The sequence below is a fragment of the Engraulis encrasicolus genome, chromosome 21, assembly GCF_034702125.1.
Source record: "Engraulis encrasicolus isolate BLACKSEA-1 chromosome 21, IST_EnEncr_1.0, whole genome shotgun sequence".
NCBI lineage: Eukaryota > Metazoa > Chordata > Actinopteri > Clupeiformes > Engraulidae > Engraulis > Engraulis encrasicolus.
In genome coordinates this window covers 31,345,835-31,367,398 of record NC_085877.1, presented here as the reverse complement: position 1 = coordinate 31,367,398, position 21,564 = coordinate 31,345,835, and the positions used below count along the sequence as shown (strand labels likewise).

The window sequence follows — 21,564 nt, the reverse complement described above, 5'->3', positions numbered from 1 at the left end:
ATATAATTATGTGTTATTTGTATTAACAGGACATTTCTATTAGAATCAAGCAACCTTTTACGCCACCACCACCATCAACAACACCCTCAAACCCACTGCCGGCTAACTCTACGAAAGCTTCAGTTACTGGATGCAGAGGAGACTGCTATTGACATACAGTATATGTGTGTCAGTGAGCAAAGGCCAAAGTCAAGATTTGAATGAACAGTCCACCCTTTTTGATTTTCACATATATTTGCAGTATGTATTCCAAGTGTTATTCATGAATGTGCATGTAATTTTCTTCTCAGCGTTATCAGTACTTAGATTTGTTGGTAGGCCTATCAGAATTATTCTTTCAGTGGAGGTAACGCACCTTTAGACTTGGTGCCTGGTGGGTGCGTAGGTTCCAGGGGATTAACTTGAAGCAAGGAAGGGGAACTCGAACACCGTAATGCCGAATGCAATAGATTATCAGAATTATTAGCATAGCTTAGCATAATCACTGAAAATGGATAGAAGAACCATTAGCATCAAGCCACAAGTTATCACTCACTGAGCTTCATAGTGATGATGGCCCAGCGAAAGAAAGAAAGAAAGAAAGAAAGAACCAACTGAGCTGCCTGCTGGTGTTGTGGTCCCAAGCGAGGGGCGTAAATGACCAGGGAAGTTGACAGGGGTGGGCCAAAAGGTTTCAGTTGCCTTGCCTTGGGCACAGGGAGAGGGTGGGCCCAGATTTGGGACGTCATTACCAAAGAAACTCAACAGAAGAACAATCTCTCGGGGGGAAATGCATTGGCCACGGTGTAATACCGGGGCGCTGCCTGAGGACACGAGTGGATGGAAAATTAACCCCCTTTTCGTACTCCCTTGCACATGGTCAGTGGGGGGCGACACCATGATGGATAATTTGTGGCCAATTAACGGCAGCTGTTGGTCAGCAGTAATTGCTGGGGGTAATTAAGGACAGCTGACAGACATTCACGCTGTCCTATGACCTGTTCCACAGTGAATAACATTTCCGTACTCCCCTCGCCATCATTTCGTACTACGCTGTTATGACGTGAGTAAGCCCTCTTGTCTCAAGCCTCTTTGGTCATTACATTGCATAGGCTAGGCCTACTGGGTGAGGGGTGCCCTTCAGATGTCTGTCCCGGGCCCTGTAGATTGGCAACAGGCAATGCATGCGAGAAACTGCTTGGTGGGCCCAATCCCCAGGGACTCAGATCTCAGATCTGACAACTGGGAAGGTGGTTGTCAGGAACAGTTGTGTGTGTGATTTTTTTTGCCTGCATAGGGTTTGGGTTCCCAAGCCTACTCACAATTCACATAGGCCTATGGTAGGGTGACCATCTCTGTGACAGTGAAAATGCCGACATGTTTTTGGATGGGGGGTTTGGGGGTCCTCCCCCAAGAAAATGTGTGTTTCTTAGATGCAATGTCATGCATTTTAATCCATTTGAATCAATTAGGACAAGGCACTGAAAAGATCCGCCCTAAAGACGGACATCTGGCCACCCTAGCCTACGGTTATGATTAGCCTATACTGGCTGTGGTGTGGCATGGCAAGCCATAAAATGTAATGACTGATGTAAATATGAGATCAGTGGCAAAAGTCTTTAGTTCAATTCAAATGCAGCCAAGTAGCCTAATGCATTTTGAGCAAACACTATGCTTAGCCTATCTCAGGTAGATGATAAAAGATTTTTTTTTTAATGCATGCAGAGTGGGTTCGTTTAAATCTGTCTCTGTCCTTGTCACACAGTTGCTTGTCACTTCCTATTTTTCATAAATAAAGATGTATATGTAGGCCTATCTGTCTGTCCTTGTCAACTCTATAGGCTAGGCCAACTGTGTCTGTCTGTCCTGGAAAGTCACTACCTAACGCCTTAAGATAGCCAAGGCTTCAGTATTGGATGTGCTTTTCCATTCTAACAAGGCAAAGCCTACAAAGTAGGCCGAAATCCAACAGCCCATATTTCCACACCTGGTAAATGGGCTAGGCCTACTTACAAATAAACGTTTTCAGACACTGACCTGGAAAACAGGTAGGCTACAGACTAGTTTTGATTGCGCTGCGCCAGAGTACGTTCGAGATTGAAGTGACGTAATTTTGCCGCGACCCCGGCGGGAAAAAGATGCCTTTTGCGTCACACCCGGCTTAGCATTGGGGTTCCCTGCTCGCTCAGCAGGGGGTGAAACGCCGAAGTGGTGTGTGAAGACCAGAATTATTCTGTGTCCCGAACGCCATTCGTTCGTGAGAAAGGTGACAGCAATTTGCGGTTTCCAAACCGATTTCATACAAAACACAGCGACGCCAGGCCGACGACAATTTTCATCCTGGTGAGTAGCCCTGCGGCACTAGGAAGCTATACGGCTAACACAGCTAGCAAGACCCCACTTTGCTTTGTCTTCAAGTCGCTAGCCTGACTCACGTCTCGTTTGCGTTGTTCTAGAAACCTCTCCGAAGATACAGCTGTCTCTCTCGCTGTTAACCGGGTGTCGTCCGATTATATCATAGAATATAATGTAAGACAGTGTTACGGTATGAATAACATGACATTTTTTATTTCCTGAGCCTTTCTTTGATGCGTTAGCAAGATAGCAGCGTAGCCAGTGCGTAGCAAGCTACTCCAGCTCCTCGCCATTGACGAGGGGCAGTTTCCCCTAGTCTATTGGGTCAGCCTTGTGAACGTGGGGTTAGCGAAATAGCTAACAAAGACTGTAGTTGTGACATACAAATTAAACAATAGATAAACACACATTTTAAGACCGTCAAACCATAGAAAACACAGCCAGTTTTCGTATATTGGCTAAGGCTGAAAGCGTTTAATGACGCTGCGCAGTTACTAGCTAGCCTGCTAGTGCTCCTTGTCTGCCTTGCGGTAGACAATTAACGGTACCCTGCTAGCTTTTATGTTAGCTACACTCATGCCGCATACATCCTAATGATGTCTGGCCTTTGATTTGTGTGGCGCTTAAATCACTCATCTCGGAATCTGAGCATGTTCTTTAGCGTTATCCATTTCCAGCGGTCAACATCAGTTCTAGATTATGCGCGGCCACTGAAAATCACTGACCGCAGTGGTTTGGTAAGGTATGATCAGGTGATGTCCGCTGAAGGATTAAAATCTGGCCTGCCACTCCCGTTTCACTAGCTAGCAGTATAAACGACGTTTGGTGCTTTAATTAACGATTTGTTTCGTGTGGTGTTGTTGTGATGTGTTTTAGAAGTCGTTGATTTGCTGTGTTGTGCTCTTCATCATCTCTGCTGTGATGTGCCTTTCCATTGTCTCTCTCCCCCCCTTGGTACCCAGTCTCTAACCTGCGTTCTTTTTCCAGTGCAGCATCCGGCTTCCTAAGAGATGGTTATGGAGAAACCAAGCCCCCTGCTCGTAGGCCGCGAGTTTGTGAGGCAGTACTACACACTTCTCAACAAGGCTCCTGACTATCTACACAGGTGTGTGCATGCTCTAAAGAATTTGAATATTCTAGTCTCTGGTTTATTATTTTGGGAGATTGAATGGAAAAGGTATGGTTTATATAGACTTGTGTCACTAGAGCAATACATGTACTACAATCTTTAATAGGAAGTACACCTTTTTAAAATGTATTTTTTAAAAATGTATTAGTCACTAGGCCTTTAAAACAATGTGTTGGGGTCCTTCTGTTAGGTGATGTACTTATCCAGGTGGTGAGCCTGTTGATGAATATGACTCGACCTCGCGTCTGCAACCTATTTTCAGCCTGAATGTTTGGGCCTCTATGTGAATGGCACCTGCAGTTGTACTGTGTTATTTATTTTGCCTAATGTGCCAGGGTTCCCCTGAAAACGGTGTGCTTTTTACACAGTATAAATTATGAACCAACATTTTGTTTCTTGTACGCTCACATTTGTGGTGTGAATAAGTCAGTTGGCATGGTTCTCTATTCCCTGATGTATTGGAAATTATATGATATCCTTTGGCAATGCATACAGTGTTCCTAATCAATCTCTCTTTTTTCTCTTTCTCGCTCTTTCTCTCTCTAGGTTCTATGGCAGGAACTCCTCTTATGTGCATGGAGGTCTGGACAGCAGTGGCAAGCCAGAGGAGGCTGTGTATGGGCAGGCTGTAAGTATCACACATGCATCCTCACTGTAGCCAGGTACAATGCAAAGGCATATCTAGCAAAGAAAGAGCAGAAACTCATGCACTGTAACTCTGACCGAATCGTTAACTTAGGACATGTGTTTCAACCCATCAGGGTCTCTTACTCAGCACTGCTAATTACTTAAAATACAAACCGCTCGTATGCAGTCGATTTACATTAAGCTAGGGCATATTCCAAAGATTGCTTTAGGTCTCTTATACAGGTTAATGATGCAGACTACCTCCCACCCACACAAAACGCACTGTTTACCTACGAGCAATTCTACAAGGCCAAAACCTTACAAATACATTGCTCCCTAGCCTGGACCCTGTTTCTCGAAAGCATAGTTGTCAACCAGTTAGCTACATACTTGGTTGTAATGCAATTTCCCACTGGGAAACCTAGTAAGTTGCTAACTTGCTTAGTAACAATGTTGTTGAGAATCACACTCCTGGCTAACAGGCGGCCTTGTGTTGTGATTGGTCCCGGCCTGGTGCCTGTTGTGGCGATCTTGCAAGGAACAGAGCCAACAAGGACCAACTCTCTTGGCAAAAAGGATTTTCGCTGCTAGGCAGGTTTGTCTAGTGTACCAGGCTACATTTTAGGCTATCCTAACTTGAGTTAATAATATTTCAGTTCAATCTTTGACAATATTATATTGTCAACTTTGATATTTGTTTTCAATTGAATTGAATAAGCTTAATACTGTGGCCACACTACCAACAATTCTAGTGAGATGGATTGGCAAATACATTTCCAATTTGAAAGATGGACTACATATGTTGGATACATAGGTTACATATGCAGATTATGATTGGTTCTCTTCAATTTCGGGGACTTCAGTATAGACCACATATGCATTACAATATACATTACTAATGGTATTTTAAAAAACAACTAGGAAAGATTCCAATTCTTTCTGTGATCTGCAGTGATCGGTGATGGGCAGATTGTGATTTTGATGATTGGGCTAAAAAAAAAATGCTGCTCAGAGCATCTCCACTACATTTGCACTAGCTAATGCACTCGGACCACCCTGCAAATAAACTGGGCACATGTGATGCGGCAGTTTGATGCCTTGCTCATGAGGACTGCAGCTATGCATGGATGGTGACTGTAAGTCACCCACTCCCCCACCTACATTGTTTACCCACTGGCTACCTGTATGATGCCAAAATCAACACGCTTTAGCCATTGCACCATAGCTGCACCATAGAGATTCTCCCCTTTACCAGGAATAGTAACTAGGCCAACAGCGAGGGAGGGCACCAGATCCTAATCACTGTATGGTGAGAATGCCACCAGAGGCTCAAGTCAATCCTTGTCAGTCAGTTTGTAAGTGAGTGCTGTTAAAATGAGTGGGTGATGAACACAAGAGGGTATGCCAAGAAAGGGGTTCAGTGGTAAACCAGGTTAATTTAATTAGGCCGTTTAAATTGGCAGGTATAAGAACTTCTCCTCCCCGTACCCCAATGACGCCTACAGGCTATAGTTTTAGCACTTTCTATAGGTCAACATTTCTTGGTTTCTCACTGATCCATGTTCTTGGAATACAGAGAACATAAAAGAACAAGCAGAATAACGCAAGACAAACAAACAAGAATGTGGAATACTTTGCATTAATGGCTGCTGTTACATGTGTGGCATGTTTCCAAGAGCAGTTCAACCTGCCAAACAAGTGGAGTGTCTTCATGTCTTCAATTTCCTTCACCGTTCGACCTTATCGCACAACACTTACTCACTACTACTGTCATCCTTTCTGCAAGCAGCTGTTTGTGTTGTGGCGATTTTGGATGAGCTATTTGATGCCATTTAAAATGGAGGAAAAAGAACATGCAGTAACTTACTTTTTAGGATTTTTTGAAAAAAAAAAAGAAAATGATTCAGATAGTCAGTAGTCCAAACCAAGATGTCTGCTGCTGCCTAAAGTGTTGACAGTCTGCTCAGATGCTCAACAATGCATAGCAGGGGGGTTGTTTTTGCAAGAAATTGTCTACTCACAGTTTTTCACCACAGAAAAAATATTTTATTTAGTTACCAACATTTCAATCCCTCTTGGCTCATCAATTGCAACAGTTCAAACACAAATTGTTATTGCGTTTTTCCCCATGCAGTATTATCACATATTGAAGATATGGCAACGCTATTTGAAGGGGTCTTCTAAGGGTGTCATGTAACGGGCATAAGAATGAAATGACCTGTGTCAGGACCATTGACACATTGATGTGTGTGGTTGGGTGTTTTTGGAATGTGAAGTTGACATTATTTGGGTGTCGTGACATTCTGACAAACAATGTTACATTACGTCTACCGTCATAAACCTCAATGATATGTCATTAATGTTCCTGATATGTGTCATGTCATTCTTCTACTGGTTTCATGACACCCTTATGTAGACCCTTTAAAATGTATTGTTCCCAAGGTGATTTCTTTCTGTTGTGCTAGTTTTATGAGCCTTGGTCATTGAAGCATAGAATGTGTATGCACTACCTTGAGAACCAAAAACACTACTGCTGTACTGTGCCACTGTACTGCAGTCAATGATTTTTAATCAGCGCCCCCTGTAAAAAGTCCCCCGTCATAATGGGGTTTTTTTTGTTTCGTCTAGTGTAGATTTTAGAAAAGTGCAGTATCCTTCTTTCTCTCACCCCTCCATCTCTGCCTCCCCCCTCCCCCCTCCTCTCTTTTCCTCTCTGCAGGAGATCCATAAGAAGGTGATGTCTCTGCAGTTCAGCGAGTGCCACACCAAGATCCGCCACGTGGATGCCCACGCCACTCTGGGCGACGGAGTGGTGGTGCAGGTGATGGGCGAGCTGTCCAACAGCGGACGCCCCATGAGGAGGTTCATGCAGACCTTCGTACTGGCACCTGAGGTGAGGGGGAGGGTCTCTCTCTCTTACACACACGGCTTGGATATTTACGTGCGCACACGTGCGCGCACACGGCTTGGATATTTACACATACACAATGGCTGCCTCATAAGGAGGTTCATGCAGACCTTTTTGCTGGCACCTAAGGTGAGGGGATGACACACACACCATCTTTTAGTAAAATTCTTGTTCACTCTCACCTAAGATGGTTCATGCTAGCAGCTGGCACGCATACACGCACACCTGGCTGCTTGCATGCATCCACTTGTGTAAAGGACGCACACATGTACAGCACTTTCTTACTCACCACCTAACGCGTGCGAACACCTAACACGCATCCACTTGCATAACACCTACACTCACGCTTGCACATACACCAAATTGCATAACGCACCTCATAGTCACTGGTAGCCCATGGCGTATTGATTTCATATGCTGTACCCCTGTGTATGCGTCATTCTAAGCTCTGAAATGCAGTACATTTCTCTTTTGGATTTTTTTTTTTTTTTTTTTTTTAAATCATATTTTTGCTAGCCAGGTCACGCCCTCCTAGTGATGCAACACATTCAGCGTTGCTTCTAGTCAGACCAAGAGCAATGTAAAATACTGTTTCTGATCTCCGGGAAAAACGGGAACTACATCCACTTTGTCGGACACCACTCAACCAGTAGCAAACCTAGGGAGGCGGATCAACCATGCCATTTGGGAAAGATTAATTGTTATGGTCTTGGTCGACCAAGTCTCAAAGAGATTTGAAAGTCGATGATAATCAGGCTATGTTTTTGGGGCTTTTTACCTTTATCATGACGGGACAGATGAAAAAGATGGGAATGGACAGGAGATGGATTGGGATCAAATCCCGGTCTCTAGCATGACGGTATGATGCCGTAACTGTTGTGGGCAAATCATGAAAGAAACGGGAATGTTCCGACTTGCAACTTTCTAAAACATTTACATCCCCCATCCTAAAAACCCACCCACCAATGGTTCTTTCTCCCAAACCAGCCCCTCAAGAGAGTTTTCAGATATCCACATTTTCTGCTGTCAAGGATGACCAATTCACTACTATGTTATGGGGGCAGCCATGGTGTATGGTTAGGGAGTCAGACTGTAGATCAGAGGGTTGCAGGTTTGAATCCCACACATTCCATAGCTGAGGTGCCTTGAGCAAGGCACCTAACCCCACTATGCTCCACGGGCTGTAACCAATACCCTGGAAAGTACTAAGTCACTTTGATCACATTACATTCTGCTTAGCTGATTCTTTATCAAATGACATCAATGTGTGTCATTAATGTTTTCTTCTCTCGTGTGTCCGCAGGGGTCGGCGGCGAACAAGTTCTACGTGCACAACGACATCTTCCGCTACGAGGAGGAGCTGTTCAATGACTCAGAGGCCGAGCTAGGAGGTGAGCACTCTGATACTTTTCCGCATGTGACTGTGTTACCCTGAGGAGCCTGCTGACGTCAACGTTGCCGTCACAGTTCACAGAGGAAAAAAAAACAAGTATATTTCGGCCGCAAAGCTATTTTCCGGTTCTGGTATGCTCAGACTTGAGCAGGCCGGTTCGAAATTAGAACCGAAAACGAGCACTGGTACTGTTCTCTGTCGGCCTGAGGGAGAAACACGCACGCGCGCACGCACGCACGCGCACACGCACACACACACCTTTCCCAGTCAGTTGTAGATGTGGGAGATAAAGAGGCGAAACTGAGTAATGAGTGCTGTTCTGATCTCAAGTAGACCCATATAGCACACACCGCAGTCAGGATGGGCTGTGGTCGCAGATCAACTCAAAACTACACCATTGCATTCAGCAGACAATATTATCCAAAGTGAGTCACAAAAGTGGACATAAACCGTGACATGTAATGCAAGAGGGTGTAAAAGGCATATCATGGTGGTGTAGGTTAGGGTTGGTTTTGTTATGAAGGGAAATGATCTTGGAGATGCGTTCAGAAAAGACTGAGGTCATCTTGCCAGAGCAAGAAGGTCTGTGCTGTGTTGGCAGAAGGGCATTTCATGAGTAAGTGGTTGCGCAGTCATGGGTACGCGGTTAGAGCGTCAGACTTGTGGCCCAAAGGTTGCTGGTTCGACTCGCGTCCTGCCAGATTGGTGGGGGGAGTAATTAACTAGTGCTCGCCCCATGACTGAGGTACCCTGATCATGGTACCATCCCGTCGCACTGCTCCCTTGGGGTGCCATTGGGGGCTGCCCCCTTGCATGGATGAGGCATTAATGCAATTTGGTTTGCGTGCAGTGAGCAATACTGTGGACAGGGCTCGAAATTAACTTTTTTCCTTTGTGTCCCGCAATGGTCCCGGATTCCACTTTGTATTGTCCCGAATGTAACCAGAAGTGTCCCCATTTTTTTCGCGCCTAAATAAGTGGTAAATTATGTCCACGTTAAATTTCATGTGTGACTATGATTTTTTTTTTTTGCAGTGCAACTGTGAATTCAGGTTTTTAAGAAAAAACGAGGGTGTGTTAAAACATCTGTGCCTTGTATAGAAAAATGCCTTGAGTAACCAGAGAATATATGAGCATGGTGATATGAGGAAATCTGCATTCAATGACATTATATTTGTCAAACTGATTGCTTATGCACCAATATAGCCTACTCATCATGTAGGCTATTATAGACTCTATTGCAGCCAGCCTGTTACTCTGTTGTAGCCTATTTAACTTAGGCCTACAGAAAAAACAGCTTTCATTTAGTCTACTACATATCAATAACAATTCAGTGTCTGTTTAGCTTTAGTTAAAAAGTGGCAATAGTCTAACCTAGTCTGACTTTGGCCACTGGTTGTGATGGGCATGCCGGTGGAAGATAGCCAGGCCGTGCCCTCCTAGTGATGCAACAGCTTCAGCCAGTCTCGAAGAGATGTGAAAGTCGATGATAATCAGGCTAGGTGGAAGAAGATGCGGTAGGTTTTTGGGCCGCATTAGGAGTATGACAACGCATTGTAAGACGTTTCCTTTCCGCTTTAAATTCACATGACATTGACATTTTGATAACCTAAAAATAAATGCACAAGAGAAAAAACTACGACCGCACACTTAGGCCTACCTCACTTTCGAGAAAGAGAGGGATTGGAGAGAAACAATGCGCTGGCAATGCGCGTTCTTCGTGCTTGTAATCAATGCCTTCATTTCCAGCCACATTTGAATGAAACTGCTTGACGTTCTTGGCTAACAACTACCTCTGTTAGCTTGCTTGCTGTTTCACTAACTATTTGTTACTGGAAAGTCATTTACAGGCAGTTTCTGATATGTATGAATGAGGGTTAATCTACTTTAGAGCCAGCTCGCGTTTCTGGTGTTTTGGGCGGATAAGCACGCGACAGGTGGCAACAGACTACTGCGCATTGTTTGGGGCTGTTGCTTTGCTTACCTGAAATATTAGCAAAACCGACCTCCATTCCTTTCACAGCTTAACCATGTCTACTGGAATATATCCTTATTGGCTTGCAAAATCAACAATCCAGAGCCCGTTTTCTCTGAGAGCATTTCTAGTTCAGGGTGAAATGGCATAACCAACGGGACAACCTCTCAGCAGCAGTCCGAAGAACAACGCGCTTGCAGTCGCAGCTGCGAAATCTTAATCAACATTCTAGAACACAATGCGAAGGGTTATCGGAAAGTTTTCTGTTGCTATTTTCGACGATGATTGGTGTTGAGTTAATGTCCCTGTGTAATGGCTTTGCAAATATAATAGCCTACTTTTAGAATCTTTTCATTTATATTTTTGGACGGTCCCGGCATTGTCCCAGAAATGATAACTTTGTGTCCCCACAACATTTTTTATGGTCCCCGGGACGTCGGGACACCGTTAATTTCGAGCTCTGCTGTGGAGTGCTGTCATAATGACAATGGGAGTTGGAGTTTGCCAGTTGGGCCTTCACTTTCACATTGGCGCTACGTTTGGAGGTTATGTTTTTATAGCGCTTTTCATGAAACTCAAGATCGCTTCAGAAAAAATGAGGGGCTTGGGCAGCGCTTAGAGACCATGGGGCCTCAGTGAACAGATGGTATTGGATGTTCTTTCTGAAGGATAGTGCCATATAGTGGGAAGGTAGAGCGCTCCAGAGGGTGGGGGCAGCAACACGGAAGGCTCTGTCACCAACGGTACAACTGCAGTGTATTAATATTTCAATTGAATTTAATGTTATGGTACCTTCCAGTCCCTATGTCAACATTAACAGTGTCATATGATTCCTGCAGTATGACCAATTTGGTGCTTATCACAGGACTATACAACACAGGTTGTTCATCCAAGACATTATCATACAGACCTGCTTCTCTTCATGTGAGGTGGAGAGTGCAGCTACCTAGTACGATAGGTTTTTTTTTTTTTTTTTAAGTTTTCCCTACAGTTTGGAATCAGAATTGTCCACTGTGCTGGCCCTATCGAAGCCGATTTAGTCTCCATGTGGCTGAATCGGTCAAACTGGTGCCTATAGAGAAATCTTTTACCGACGGTCGCTGTTCAGCTTTATTGTAGCTGATCAGCAACATTTTAGGAAAAGGACAGTTCAAATTGCTCATTTATTGCCCGTCATTTAAAGCAGTGGTTCTTAACCTTTTTTCCTTAAAGCACCCCCTTATCGGTGCGCATTCTGCGCAAGACAAGCCGTGCACCCCCAACCCAAACTTCTGCCTTAATGAGTTAAAATGGGGACCAAAACACGTTTTAATTGTTTGATTTGGCCTAATTTTAATGTTCCCAAGAAGGATTTTGGTCACAACCTCAACACAATAAACATTCTCTGCACCCCTGAAATCTCTGGCGCACCCCAGGTTAAGAACCACTGATTTAAAGCAACCTCCCTGCAAATTCTTGTAATCTGGGGTGCCTTTCTTGAAACCATAGTTGCTAACTACCTTAATCACTCTGTTAGCAATGCAATTTCCCATTTGCAACTACCCAAGTTGCTAGATGGCTGGCAACTACGCCTTTGAGAAACGCACCCCACCAGACCAGTGTGTTATGCAGCCTCATGAGGTAAAGTGTGTGTGTGTGTGTGTGTGTGTGTGTGTGTGTGTGTGTGTGTGTGTGTGTGTGTGTGTGTGTGTGTGTGTGTGTGTGTGTGTGTGTGTGTGTGTGTGTGTGTGTGTGTGTGTGTGTGTGTGTGTGTGTGTGTGTGTGTGTGTGTAGATTCTGAGGAGGAGGAAGGAGAGGAAGAACAGGTAGAGACTCAGACCTCACCGGAGCCACAGGAGGCCCCTGCCAGCACGGCGTACTACGAACATGCACCTGTGAGGTAAGGACACGCGCCTGCACACGCACGCTATCGCGCACACACACACTCTCACACACACACTCTCTCTCTCTCTCTCTCTCTCTCTCTCTCTCTCTCTCTCTCTCTCTCTCTCTCTCTCTCTCTCTCTCTCTCTCTCTCTCTCTCTCTCTCTCTCCGTAATTAGCGCGCAACATCTGCACACAACTAGGGCCATTTGCACTCACTCTGTTCATATTTGTTTTTGTTGTGACAGTGCTAATGTCCCTGCTTTTACAGGGCTGATGGTTTTATGGTTTAAGGTTTCGGGATGCACATGTATCGCAATTGTATCGTATCGAGAACCCTGTATTGGGATGTGTATCGTGTCATGAGATGGGTTGCCAATACCCACCCCTAAAGCTTATAGAGGCTTAGGATTTAAACCTGCACAGGATAAGGATCAGATAGTTCTGTGTATAACTCTTCTGTGTGTGTTTTGTAGTAACGGTGTGGAGGAGGCGCAGGAGGAGGCGGTGGTACCTGAGGCCGAGCCAGAGGTCCCCCCAGAGCCAGAGGTCAGCCAGGAGCCGGCTGCCGCTGCAGAGCCCGCCCCAGAGGTGAGACTCCTCGTTGGTCATTACTTTAAAAAAAAAAAAATCACAGCTGCCAAGAAGGTTGTGTGGTTGTTAGTTTGTGTGTACGTACATTTGGAGGGAGGAGGTGCATGCGCTCTCTTCTGGGCTTTTCTAGTTATTTATCTTTTTTCTGTTTTTTTTTTTTTTCTTTCAAGAAATTAACCGGTAACACTTTACATTACGGATCACTAATAAGGTGGTAATTTCGTGTTCATTTCATAGTTATTTCAGGGTAATGACTGTTTGTTTTTGCATTTGCATTGTGGTGACACCCTGATGACTCGCAGCACGGTGACACTTTGTTGACACACACACACACAATACACTGGAAACTGTATGGTTATTTTGCTGTTGTTACTAAAAACAAACAGTTATTACCCTGAAATAACTGAAATTAACACGAAATTACCACCTTATTAGCGATCCGTAAAGTAAAGTGTTACCAATTAACCTTTAGAAAGGTTAAACGGGAGAAAAGAATAGAAGTCACACAAGCTAAATGCAAATCATGAAAAACGGTCTTTTGCTTTCTTTGGCCTTTTCGATACTAAGGCTGGCTGCCTTGGGTTCTCTTCACTCCTGGCCCAGAGCATTCTTGCTTGCTTTTGTTACCTCAGCCAAGGAGGTTATGTTTCATTCAGTCGGGTTAGTTTGTCTGTCTGTCAGGATAACTGAAAACTCTAGAGCATACAAGGTATTAGCAGTCATATAAACCAGGCGTTTCAGGATTAATATTATTGTCATGTTTTTGTGCCAGGCTGATTGATTAATGCTTTTCCAGAGCTCTAAATTAGCACCAGCCAAGCAGCCAGATGGTAAAAATTCAGTTTGGCTGGTATAAAAAAAAAACTTACTAGCCACTTTGACTGATAATGAATATACGTGTGGCTAGTAAGATTTAATATCTACTAGCCAAATTGGTCAGTGATGGTAAAGTGAATTTGTATCCCTGCTTATAACCCATCTTCCCTGCTCTCGCCCAACAGGCGGAGCCTCAGGCAGTGGAGGAGGCGGTGCCAGAGGAGGAGGAGAAGGTTCCGGAAGAGCTGCCCGAGGAGAAGGGCCCATCCCCCGCACCCCCTGCCCAGTCACCCCCACCACAGACACCGGAACCACCCAAGGTACAGATATACAGATCAGCATTGTGTTGAGTTTGGAGGGATTTGGGGCGTATTTAGGTTGGAAATGACTGATTGCAGGAGGGCTATAGAGAGCCATCTGTGGGGCATACCTGTCAGCCATCCTTAATTTCCCGGGAAACTCCCTTCTTTTGACTCATTTCCCGATTTCTTCCCGATTTTACATTTTTTCCCAGAAATATCCCAGATTTTTCACATTATCAAAAAACACAGTCGGTCCAGTAATTATACCCACGGTCCTGTCCGATGAGCCACACCCCCTCTTGAAGAGAGAGCCACAGGGTCTCGCTTATCAAGCTATCTGCCAGAAGATTGTATGCTAGATGCCACCAAGAATTGAAGTTCCTTGAAAATACGAGCTGTCTGTCACCCTCGAGCTCTGTAGTTTTGTAGCGCTTGTGCACCCACTCTTTTCCTCAGAAACGCATGCAACGCATAAAACAGCCTCGGAACAGCGAATCATGCGATTAACCTAATCACAACCTGTAGGCTACCAGCATGAAGTTTTGCACAAACAGGCGGCTTATACGACAAAATAACAAACTCATTGCGCTCATTTCATTGTTTTGTTTTCATTAGGCTACATTGTTTTTCCCACACTGTAAAACGTGTTCTGAGGGATTTTAGACAGGACTGTCTTTGCGCGCACGCTGTTGTGAAAAGCAGATGGATCGGCCGGTGCGTTCTGTCTCTGTCATCCCCTTGACTGTCAGAATTTGGCCTTTGTAAAATTTCCCGGATTTTGGCTTAAAATATGGGAATTTCCCCGGATTTTGGGAGCTCAAAGTTGACAGGTATGCTGTGGGGAAAACAATGAAGTTTCCCCACAGTCACCTGAGCCGAAACAATGTCTGGGGGACTTCTCCCCTTTCAATATCCCGACAGCAAATTACCATGTTGTTTCAATTGCCCTGTTGCCACCCCTCCCCCTTGCAATAATAGAACCCGTAAACAATGGGCCAATGGAACCTCTCTCTCTCTGCTACCACTGGCTTTACACACACCTACGCACGTACTACCCTTCCACCCCCCCCCCCCCCCCATGTTGTCAGCATCGCTCATAGTGGGTGGAAATGTTGGGTGTTTGTTGCGAGATATCGAAATTACAAGGCCATTAGATCACAAGGCCATACGTACTGGGAGGACAGGGCTTAGGATAGTAGAAAGAACCTGTAATTGGCAGAGAAGGGTCCCTTCCGCAGCATCCCCTGCCGACTTCTTCTTTGGAACTTAATGTTTCGTCTCAACTGGGAGGTGCATTTCTCGAAAGCGTAGTTGTTAGCCAGTTAGCAATTTGGGTAGTTGCCAATGGGAAATAGCATGGCACAAAGCTAAGTAGCTAACGTAATTAGCAACTAGTCTTCAAGAAATGCATCCCAGATGAGCTGAAAGGTCCACTTTCCAGAGAACATGTGCAGCCTCTCACATCAGAAAACATAACTCTTACTTCGGATGATGGGTGAAAGAGTATCTTCAGTTCCCCCTCAGTTTGGAATCAAAATTGTCCTCTGTGTTGGCCCTATCGAAGCCGATTTAGTCTCCATGTGGCTGAATCGGTCAAACTGGTGCCTATAGAGAAATCTTTTACCGACGGTCGCTGTTCAGCTTTATTGTAGCTGATCAGCAACATTTTAGGAAAAGAACAATTATCGACATTAGTCCTTTATTGAAATGCAAAGAGTTGTCAGAGGTAGACTGTTTTAGATCTATTTTTGGTCGCAAAAAAATATGGGTGTGAGGGTAAACCTTTTTGTAAATAATATTACCAGCATGTATGCAAGACCTTTCAAAGCATTTTCGCTTCCCGTTACTGATTTTACTGGCTACTGATGAGAATTCTGCGATAAACCCTGCTCTTTCCTTGGTTCTCTTCAGGCATTCTCCTGGGCCTCGGTGACCAGTAAGAACCTGCCCCCCAGTGGAACCCTGCCCTCTTCCGGAATCCCTCCCCACGTGGTCAAGGTCTCCAGCCCACAGGTGAGCGCTCATCAGGAAATTTTGTTGTGTGATGACGATGACAATTGCTTCAAAAATGGAATCATAATGAGGCCTGTGGAGCTTGTAACGGCAGCCTTAGAAAATGAATTGTTTTTCTTGTGTAGGACCCCCTCGAAAATGAGATGGCACATCTCAATGGGCTATCCTTGTAATAAATAAACAAATAAAAATAAATTCAGCAGTTAACCCGTTTTCCTGAATGCCATAAATCATACATTTATGATTTAGTTGTACTTGGCCCCAAAAGGAAAAAAAAACGGATTGTCATTGTAGGTGCTTAAGATGTGCTCTGACATCTATATCAAAAAGCCTGGCTCTTTAGTGGGTTTGGTGCCAAAGTGAACGTTGACTACCATGAACAAGTGGTTCAAAACCAGGAAGCATGACTGGCACCCTCTTTGTGACCAGATATTTTCACTTCAGCTGGGCTCACAGGAAAAGCAGGCCAAGGAGTCATTTGCATTTTTTGTAATTTTATGTTTATGCACGTTTGTGCAGCCCAGAATAGAGGTAGTTTTGGTTTGAAAGTGCATGTCAAGAGTATTGTAAAAGCCCAGCTTTAAAACCAGATGGCCAACAATAAATGAGTGTAGGGCTTAACCTTCTGAACTACTCATGGGAACACTTGCATGTGTACATTTTTTTTGTAATATTCATCTTGCATTGTTTCCTTTTGTTTGTGTGCAGCCCAGGGTAGAGGTCAAGGCTGACGCCCAGGTGTCCATGCCACGGGACCAGCGGGCGCGGGAGAGACCCGGTGGCTTTGCGCCCAGAGGGTACCGCCCAGGTGAGCGACCTGCACTACCACCAGAGATTCTTTAAGTATATAGAGATATGCCATTGTAATAGGTTGCTATGGGCACCTAACATGACCAGGTTCCGGTCTGCCTAAAGGGGCGTGTCATAATGCTCCTAGCATTGAATAGAACAGTCCTTAGGTCTGCCAAGGTCTGCCTAATGGGGGATTTTCCACCCCTCCCCCTTGCAATAATAGAACCCGTAAACAATGGGCCAATGGAACCTCTCTCTCTCTACTCTCTCTGCTACCACTGGCTTTACACACACCTGCGCACGTACTACTACCACCCCCACCCCCTTGGTGTCAGGTTTTGTTCAGTTGTTGTGCCAGATACCTATGGTAATATATTTTAGGTTTTAACATTTACTACCAGGACTTCAACAGACACTTGCAAAGTTTTGCAGGATTAACAAATTATTACAGGATTAACAAAATAAATCACCTTTAAGAATTATGTAATTCATCATGTGTTTCCGCTGTTTTTTTCCCCCCAGAGGGTGCTGCTCCAGAATCCAGTGGAAAACCTAACTTCAGTTTCAAAGGTAAATGACCCAAACACATTGCACAATACTGATTTGCTTGCACTTGGACATTACAAGCAGTTATTCATATGTATCAGAAGCTAAAAAAAAAAAGTTCTGCATTGGTGTCCCTTGTACATTGGTTTCTCATGCTTCCAAACATCACACTGTGTGCGCAGACAAGAATTCCAAAATGCTAAGCGGCTAGAAAAGGGGTCCTCCTAACCACACACTCCACTGCTTCAATGGGACTTCCAATGTTAAACACCTAGCCACTTAGCATTTTGGGATTCTTGCCTCTGCACACAGCTAAATGTTTGACAACATTGGAAATCCATGTATTTCAACCCCCTTTATGATTCTTAAGTTCTGCATGAGGTAGCTAATGAAGGAACAATCTGGTGTGTGTGTGTGTGCGTATGTGTATAGGCGGGCGTGGGGATGGTGAGGTTGGAGACCAGGAGGTGCGTAGGACGGTGCGGTACCCTGACTCCCATCAGCTGTTTGTGGGGAACTTGCCACACGACATTGACGAGTCAGAGCTCAAGGACTTCTTCATGGGTGAGTTGCTATAAATATTGATTTATTTATCCAAGTACCTGTGGCTGTATTTACATCTTTCTAGACCACAGTAATGCAATATTACTCATTTGAAATGATCAATCTTTTTTGCTCTGCGGAGGGAGCGGAGACTTTGGCATCCAAATTCACTTTCCGCTCCCTCTGCACAGCAAAAAAAGTTTGATTGTGATCTAATGGAATGACCAAGCCTGTTTTCTTATCATCCTCGTCTTTCTCCCTAGATCACACATGCTGTACCTCAGAATGATTAATAACCAATAGTGTCAAGTGAAGTTTCATGTCTTGACGTACGACAACTTAAGCTGGCGTGCAGCGGTAGGGCTGGCTGCATGCCTTTAGCCTTGGTTCATGCCGAATATGTGAGGCGCATGTTGTCCATTACCTAGTCTTGAACAAAAACTTTAAAAAAAATAAAAAAAAACCTTTTCTTGCCTGTCAAATTTTTCCGACACCAATCCAAATCTTTGAAATTCACTGCAATCATGTGTGAAATCCAGAGCACATGTCAAATGCAACCAGGATTTAGCTTGACTCGCTGCTTTCACTTCCATTCAGTATGTTTGTGTGTTTTGACGCGTGTCGTCTCCTCCCTTCTGCAGGCTTCGGTACTGTGGTGGAGATGCGCATCAACACTAAGGGCGTTGGAGGAAAGCTGCCCAACTTCGGCTTTGTGGTATTCGACGACTCTGATCCTGTGCAACGGATCCTGGCAAACAAGGTACAGACACACGCGCATTCATGTGCTCCCATACTCAACTAGTCACAACAAGTTCACCAAAATCAACTGTTAATTAGTAATGTCCATTTTGCTTTGGATCGTGTAATTTCGAATAGATTGGTTCAGTTAATGACTCGGACCCCTCAATTGCCGTTGACTGGTCAGATGAAGAAAACATTAGGGTAACTTTACTCTCATTCTGTCTTCTCGTTTTTCCCATCATCCCCCAGCCGGTGATGTTCCGAGGAGAGGTGCGTCTGAACGTGGAGGAGAAGAAGACCCGTGCCCTGCGTGAGCGCGAGACCCGCGGCGGCCCCGGGGGAGGAGACATGCGGCGTGGCGGCGGTGGAGGAGGGGGTGGTGGCCCCGGATCCCGCGGGCCAATGGGCAACGGCATGGGCCAGAGGGGCCCGCCTTCCTCCCGCGGCGGTCTCGGAGGGGGCGGAGGAAGGGGCGGCGGCCAAGGCGGAGACAGGGGATTCGCCAGCCAGAGGCGCTGATGACTACGCCCACAAAACCAACCAACCGGCTTCTTTCTAGCTAATATATGATGATGATGATGATGATGATGACCCACCACCACCATGTCTTGATGGAGAGCGGGGAGGGGGGAAAAGCGACAAAAAATTATCCCAACATTCACAGCGCTCTCTCTCGTCTCTTATTTTTTTTCTCTATCTCGAGCTATCGCTCCTTCTCGTCTTTTTTCTGTTTTCTTTTTTCCATTCATTTTTCCCCCGTCATTCTCTATGGAATGTCCCTGGACTGCCTGACTTGCTGGAGCAGAACAAGAGATCCTGATGAAAAAAAAAAAAGAAAAAGCTTTTGTTTATTACTACTTATTTCTTTTTTTCGTTTGTTTTCGGTTTTGTCAGTTACCTTTTTGATTTCGTTTTTTTTTCTTTTGTTCTTTTTAGTCTTTTGTGTTATTTCTGAGGAACAAACAAACAAACATGAACTGGTGATGTCACTCTGAAGAGGAGATGGGAGAGAGTGGAGGGGGGCCTCTGGATTGGTCAACCGGGACACAAGCTTGCACGCGACGACGCAACGGAATGGACGCATTAAAAAAAAAATCAACGCTCACACACTCGATTAATTTATTTTGGTAGTTAATAATAACGCGAGATGGTGCCTTATTACTATTTTTCTCTATCTCTTTCTTTGTTTTGTTTAATTTTTTTCTTCTTCTTTCTCTCCCTGTCTGTATGCTGTGAGATGGGTGATGGAGACACCACAGCAGTGTGTCCATGGTTCAAAAGATCAATGCTGGTATTCTCGTGCGCATGCGTGTCTGTATGTGTGATCGTGAATGTGTTACGTGTGTTGGACAGTGTGTGGTTGTGAGTGTGTGTGTGTGTGCTTGTTAGGTCAGGCCTATGGACTTGGTTGAGCTTTTTGTGCTGAAAGGAAGGCTTTTTCGGTGCATGTATGTGTGTATGATTGAGTTACATGTATGTGAAGGGTGTGTGTGTGTGTGTGTGCGTGCACGTGTGCATGTTGTATGGGAATGTGCGTGGTGTTGGTGTGTGTGTGCGCGAGATTGTGTTCTGTTTGTGTATTTCAGTTCACATGTGCGTGCGTCCTTCCTTCTGTGAGACCTTGCAGCTCCCGCTAAGTAAAAAAAAAAAAGACTGAATGTTCCGCTCTTTTCTACAGAAAGGCTAAATAATAAAATAAAGACAACACAACAACCTGTAAGCGACTCTGCAGCGCCCCTGTTGGCCCCTCCCTTTGCTGCGGCAGAGAGGGGCCCTCGACTCGACTCTACTCGCACTGCTTCCGGCTCCCGCGCGACCAATCCCAAACTGTGTGTATGTATGCGTGAGCGTGTCAACTTTCAATAAAAACGAAACTACTGAGAATCTGCACATGGGCAGGGTCCCTTTTTTTTTTCCTCTATGAAATAAGCACATGCAACAAATTGGCCTTTTTTTCCCCCTGTGACTTAAATACACCTTTTGATTGAATACATTTGAAGCAGGTCAAGTTAGCATCTGGTGCCATAGACATAGGGTGCATTCCAATATGCAGATTTCCGTCCGCCACTTGCGCTCATGGTCTCGCGTTTTGCTGACGCTCTGCCTCCATGGAGAAAACAAAGTTTCCCCGCTGTCAGATTAGCCAAACCAATTTTTGGAGGACTGTTCTTCATTCACCATCCCGATTGCAAAATGAGAAAATTACATTAGAATTGTGCTTTTGCAAGATAATGAATGAATTTTCTGTCGTGGGTGACCTCATGAGTTCACTAGCAAGCAAGGGAGGACGGAAGTCCTGGTATTGTATTGGAATCACCCATAAACTTGCTCCCCACTTTTTCTTTGGAAACCAGTAGGGTTTTTTGTCCTGCCTCTCCAACAAGGAAGTTGTTTGACCTAATTGCAAAAAAGGCTGAAGGAGACTGAGTTTGTAAACAGGGTTGCCAGATGAGATTTCCCAACATGTTTTTTTTTAACCTGCGGATGGTCATCCAAAACAGACCAGTAGGGAGGTAAACCACCCAAACCTGGCAACCCTTGTCTGTAATGTGCAATGATGAATGTGTGTCGCTGACCGTGTTCAAGCTGGTGTCGTTTCATTTTCAATATGTAGCAGAATTGAGACGTGTCGTCAAACTAATGCCCATTCCTTTCCTGGTAGCACGATTTTCTTGATATTGCTGGGCATTCATTTTCAATTGTTATCTATTCAGTCACTTTTGCTGGTCTCAGCAAAAACTTGAGCCATCAGTGCTTGAGAAAAGGCAGAGTTTGTAGGCTAAATTCTGATAGACTTTGAATAGGACTTTAATCAATTTGCACTAAAAAGTGGGTGTGACTGAGGTCATGTACTATTGTAATTTGTATGTATGGATAGTTTAATATGCTGTGCCATGAGTATAATGTGTAATGGCCTTGATGCACCTCTGTCATGTCAACCAAGGAGTGTAGCTTGTGGAGAGCTCGAACTTAATCATCCATGAAATG

General features: G+C 44.7%; 1 protein-coding gene and 2 non-coding genes across 4 annotated transcripts; all 3 read left to right on the top strand.

Annotated features, from left to right (window-relative positions):
- Positions 1-2,123: 2,123 nt before the first annotated feature.
- g3bp2b (G3BP stress granule assembly factor 2b) lies at positions 2,124-20,464 on the top strand. 2 transcript variants are annotated; one of them, XM_063186589.1, is made up of 14 exons: positions 2,124-2,322; positions 3,327-3,439; positions 4,010-4,091; positions 6,810-6,983; positions 8,302-8,389; positions 12,140-12,245; positions 12,706-12,820; positions 13,825-13,959; positions 15,853-15,954; positions 16,663-16,762; positions 17,269-17,316; positions 17,725-17,856; positions 18,477-18,595; positions 18,826-20,464. In XM_063186589.1, the coding sequence occupies exons 2-14, from the start codon at positions 3,345-3,347 to the stop codon at positions 19,093-19,095; spliced, it is 1,566 nt and encodes a 521-aa protein (XP_063042659.1). In that variant the 5' UTR covers positions 2,124-2,322; positions 3,327-3,344; the 3' UTR covers positions 19,096-20,464. The 2 variants fall into 2 exon arrangements, with proteins under 2 accessions (XP_063042659.1, XP_063042658.1); XM_063186588.1 differs by having other exon boundaries at positions 3,322-3,439.
- Positions 11,381-11,517, top strand: LOC134438115 (small nucleolar RNA SNORA16B/SNORA16A family). The gene has a single exon (XR_010032533.1). It is a non-coding gene; the product is annotated as a small nucleolar RNA SNORA16B/SNORA16A family (small nucleolar RNA).
- On the top strand, positions 15,489-15,625 carry LOC134438116 (small nucleolar RNA SNORA16B/SNORA16A family). Its single transcript, XR_010032534.1, has one exon. It is a non-coding gene; the product is annotated as a small nucleolar RNA SNORA16B/SNORA16A family (small nucleolar RNA).
- Positions 20,465-21,564: the final 1,100 nt, after the last annotated feature.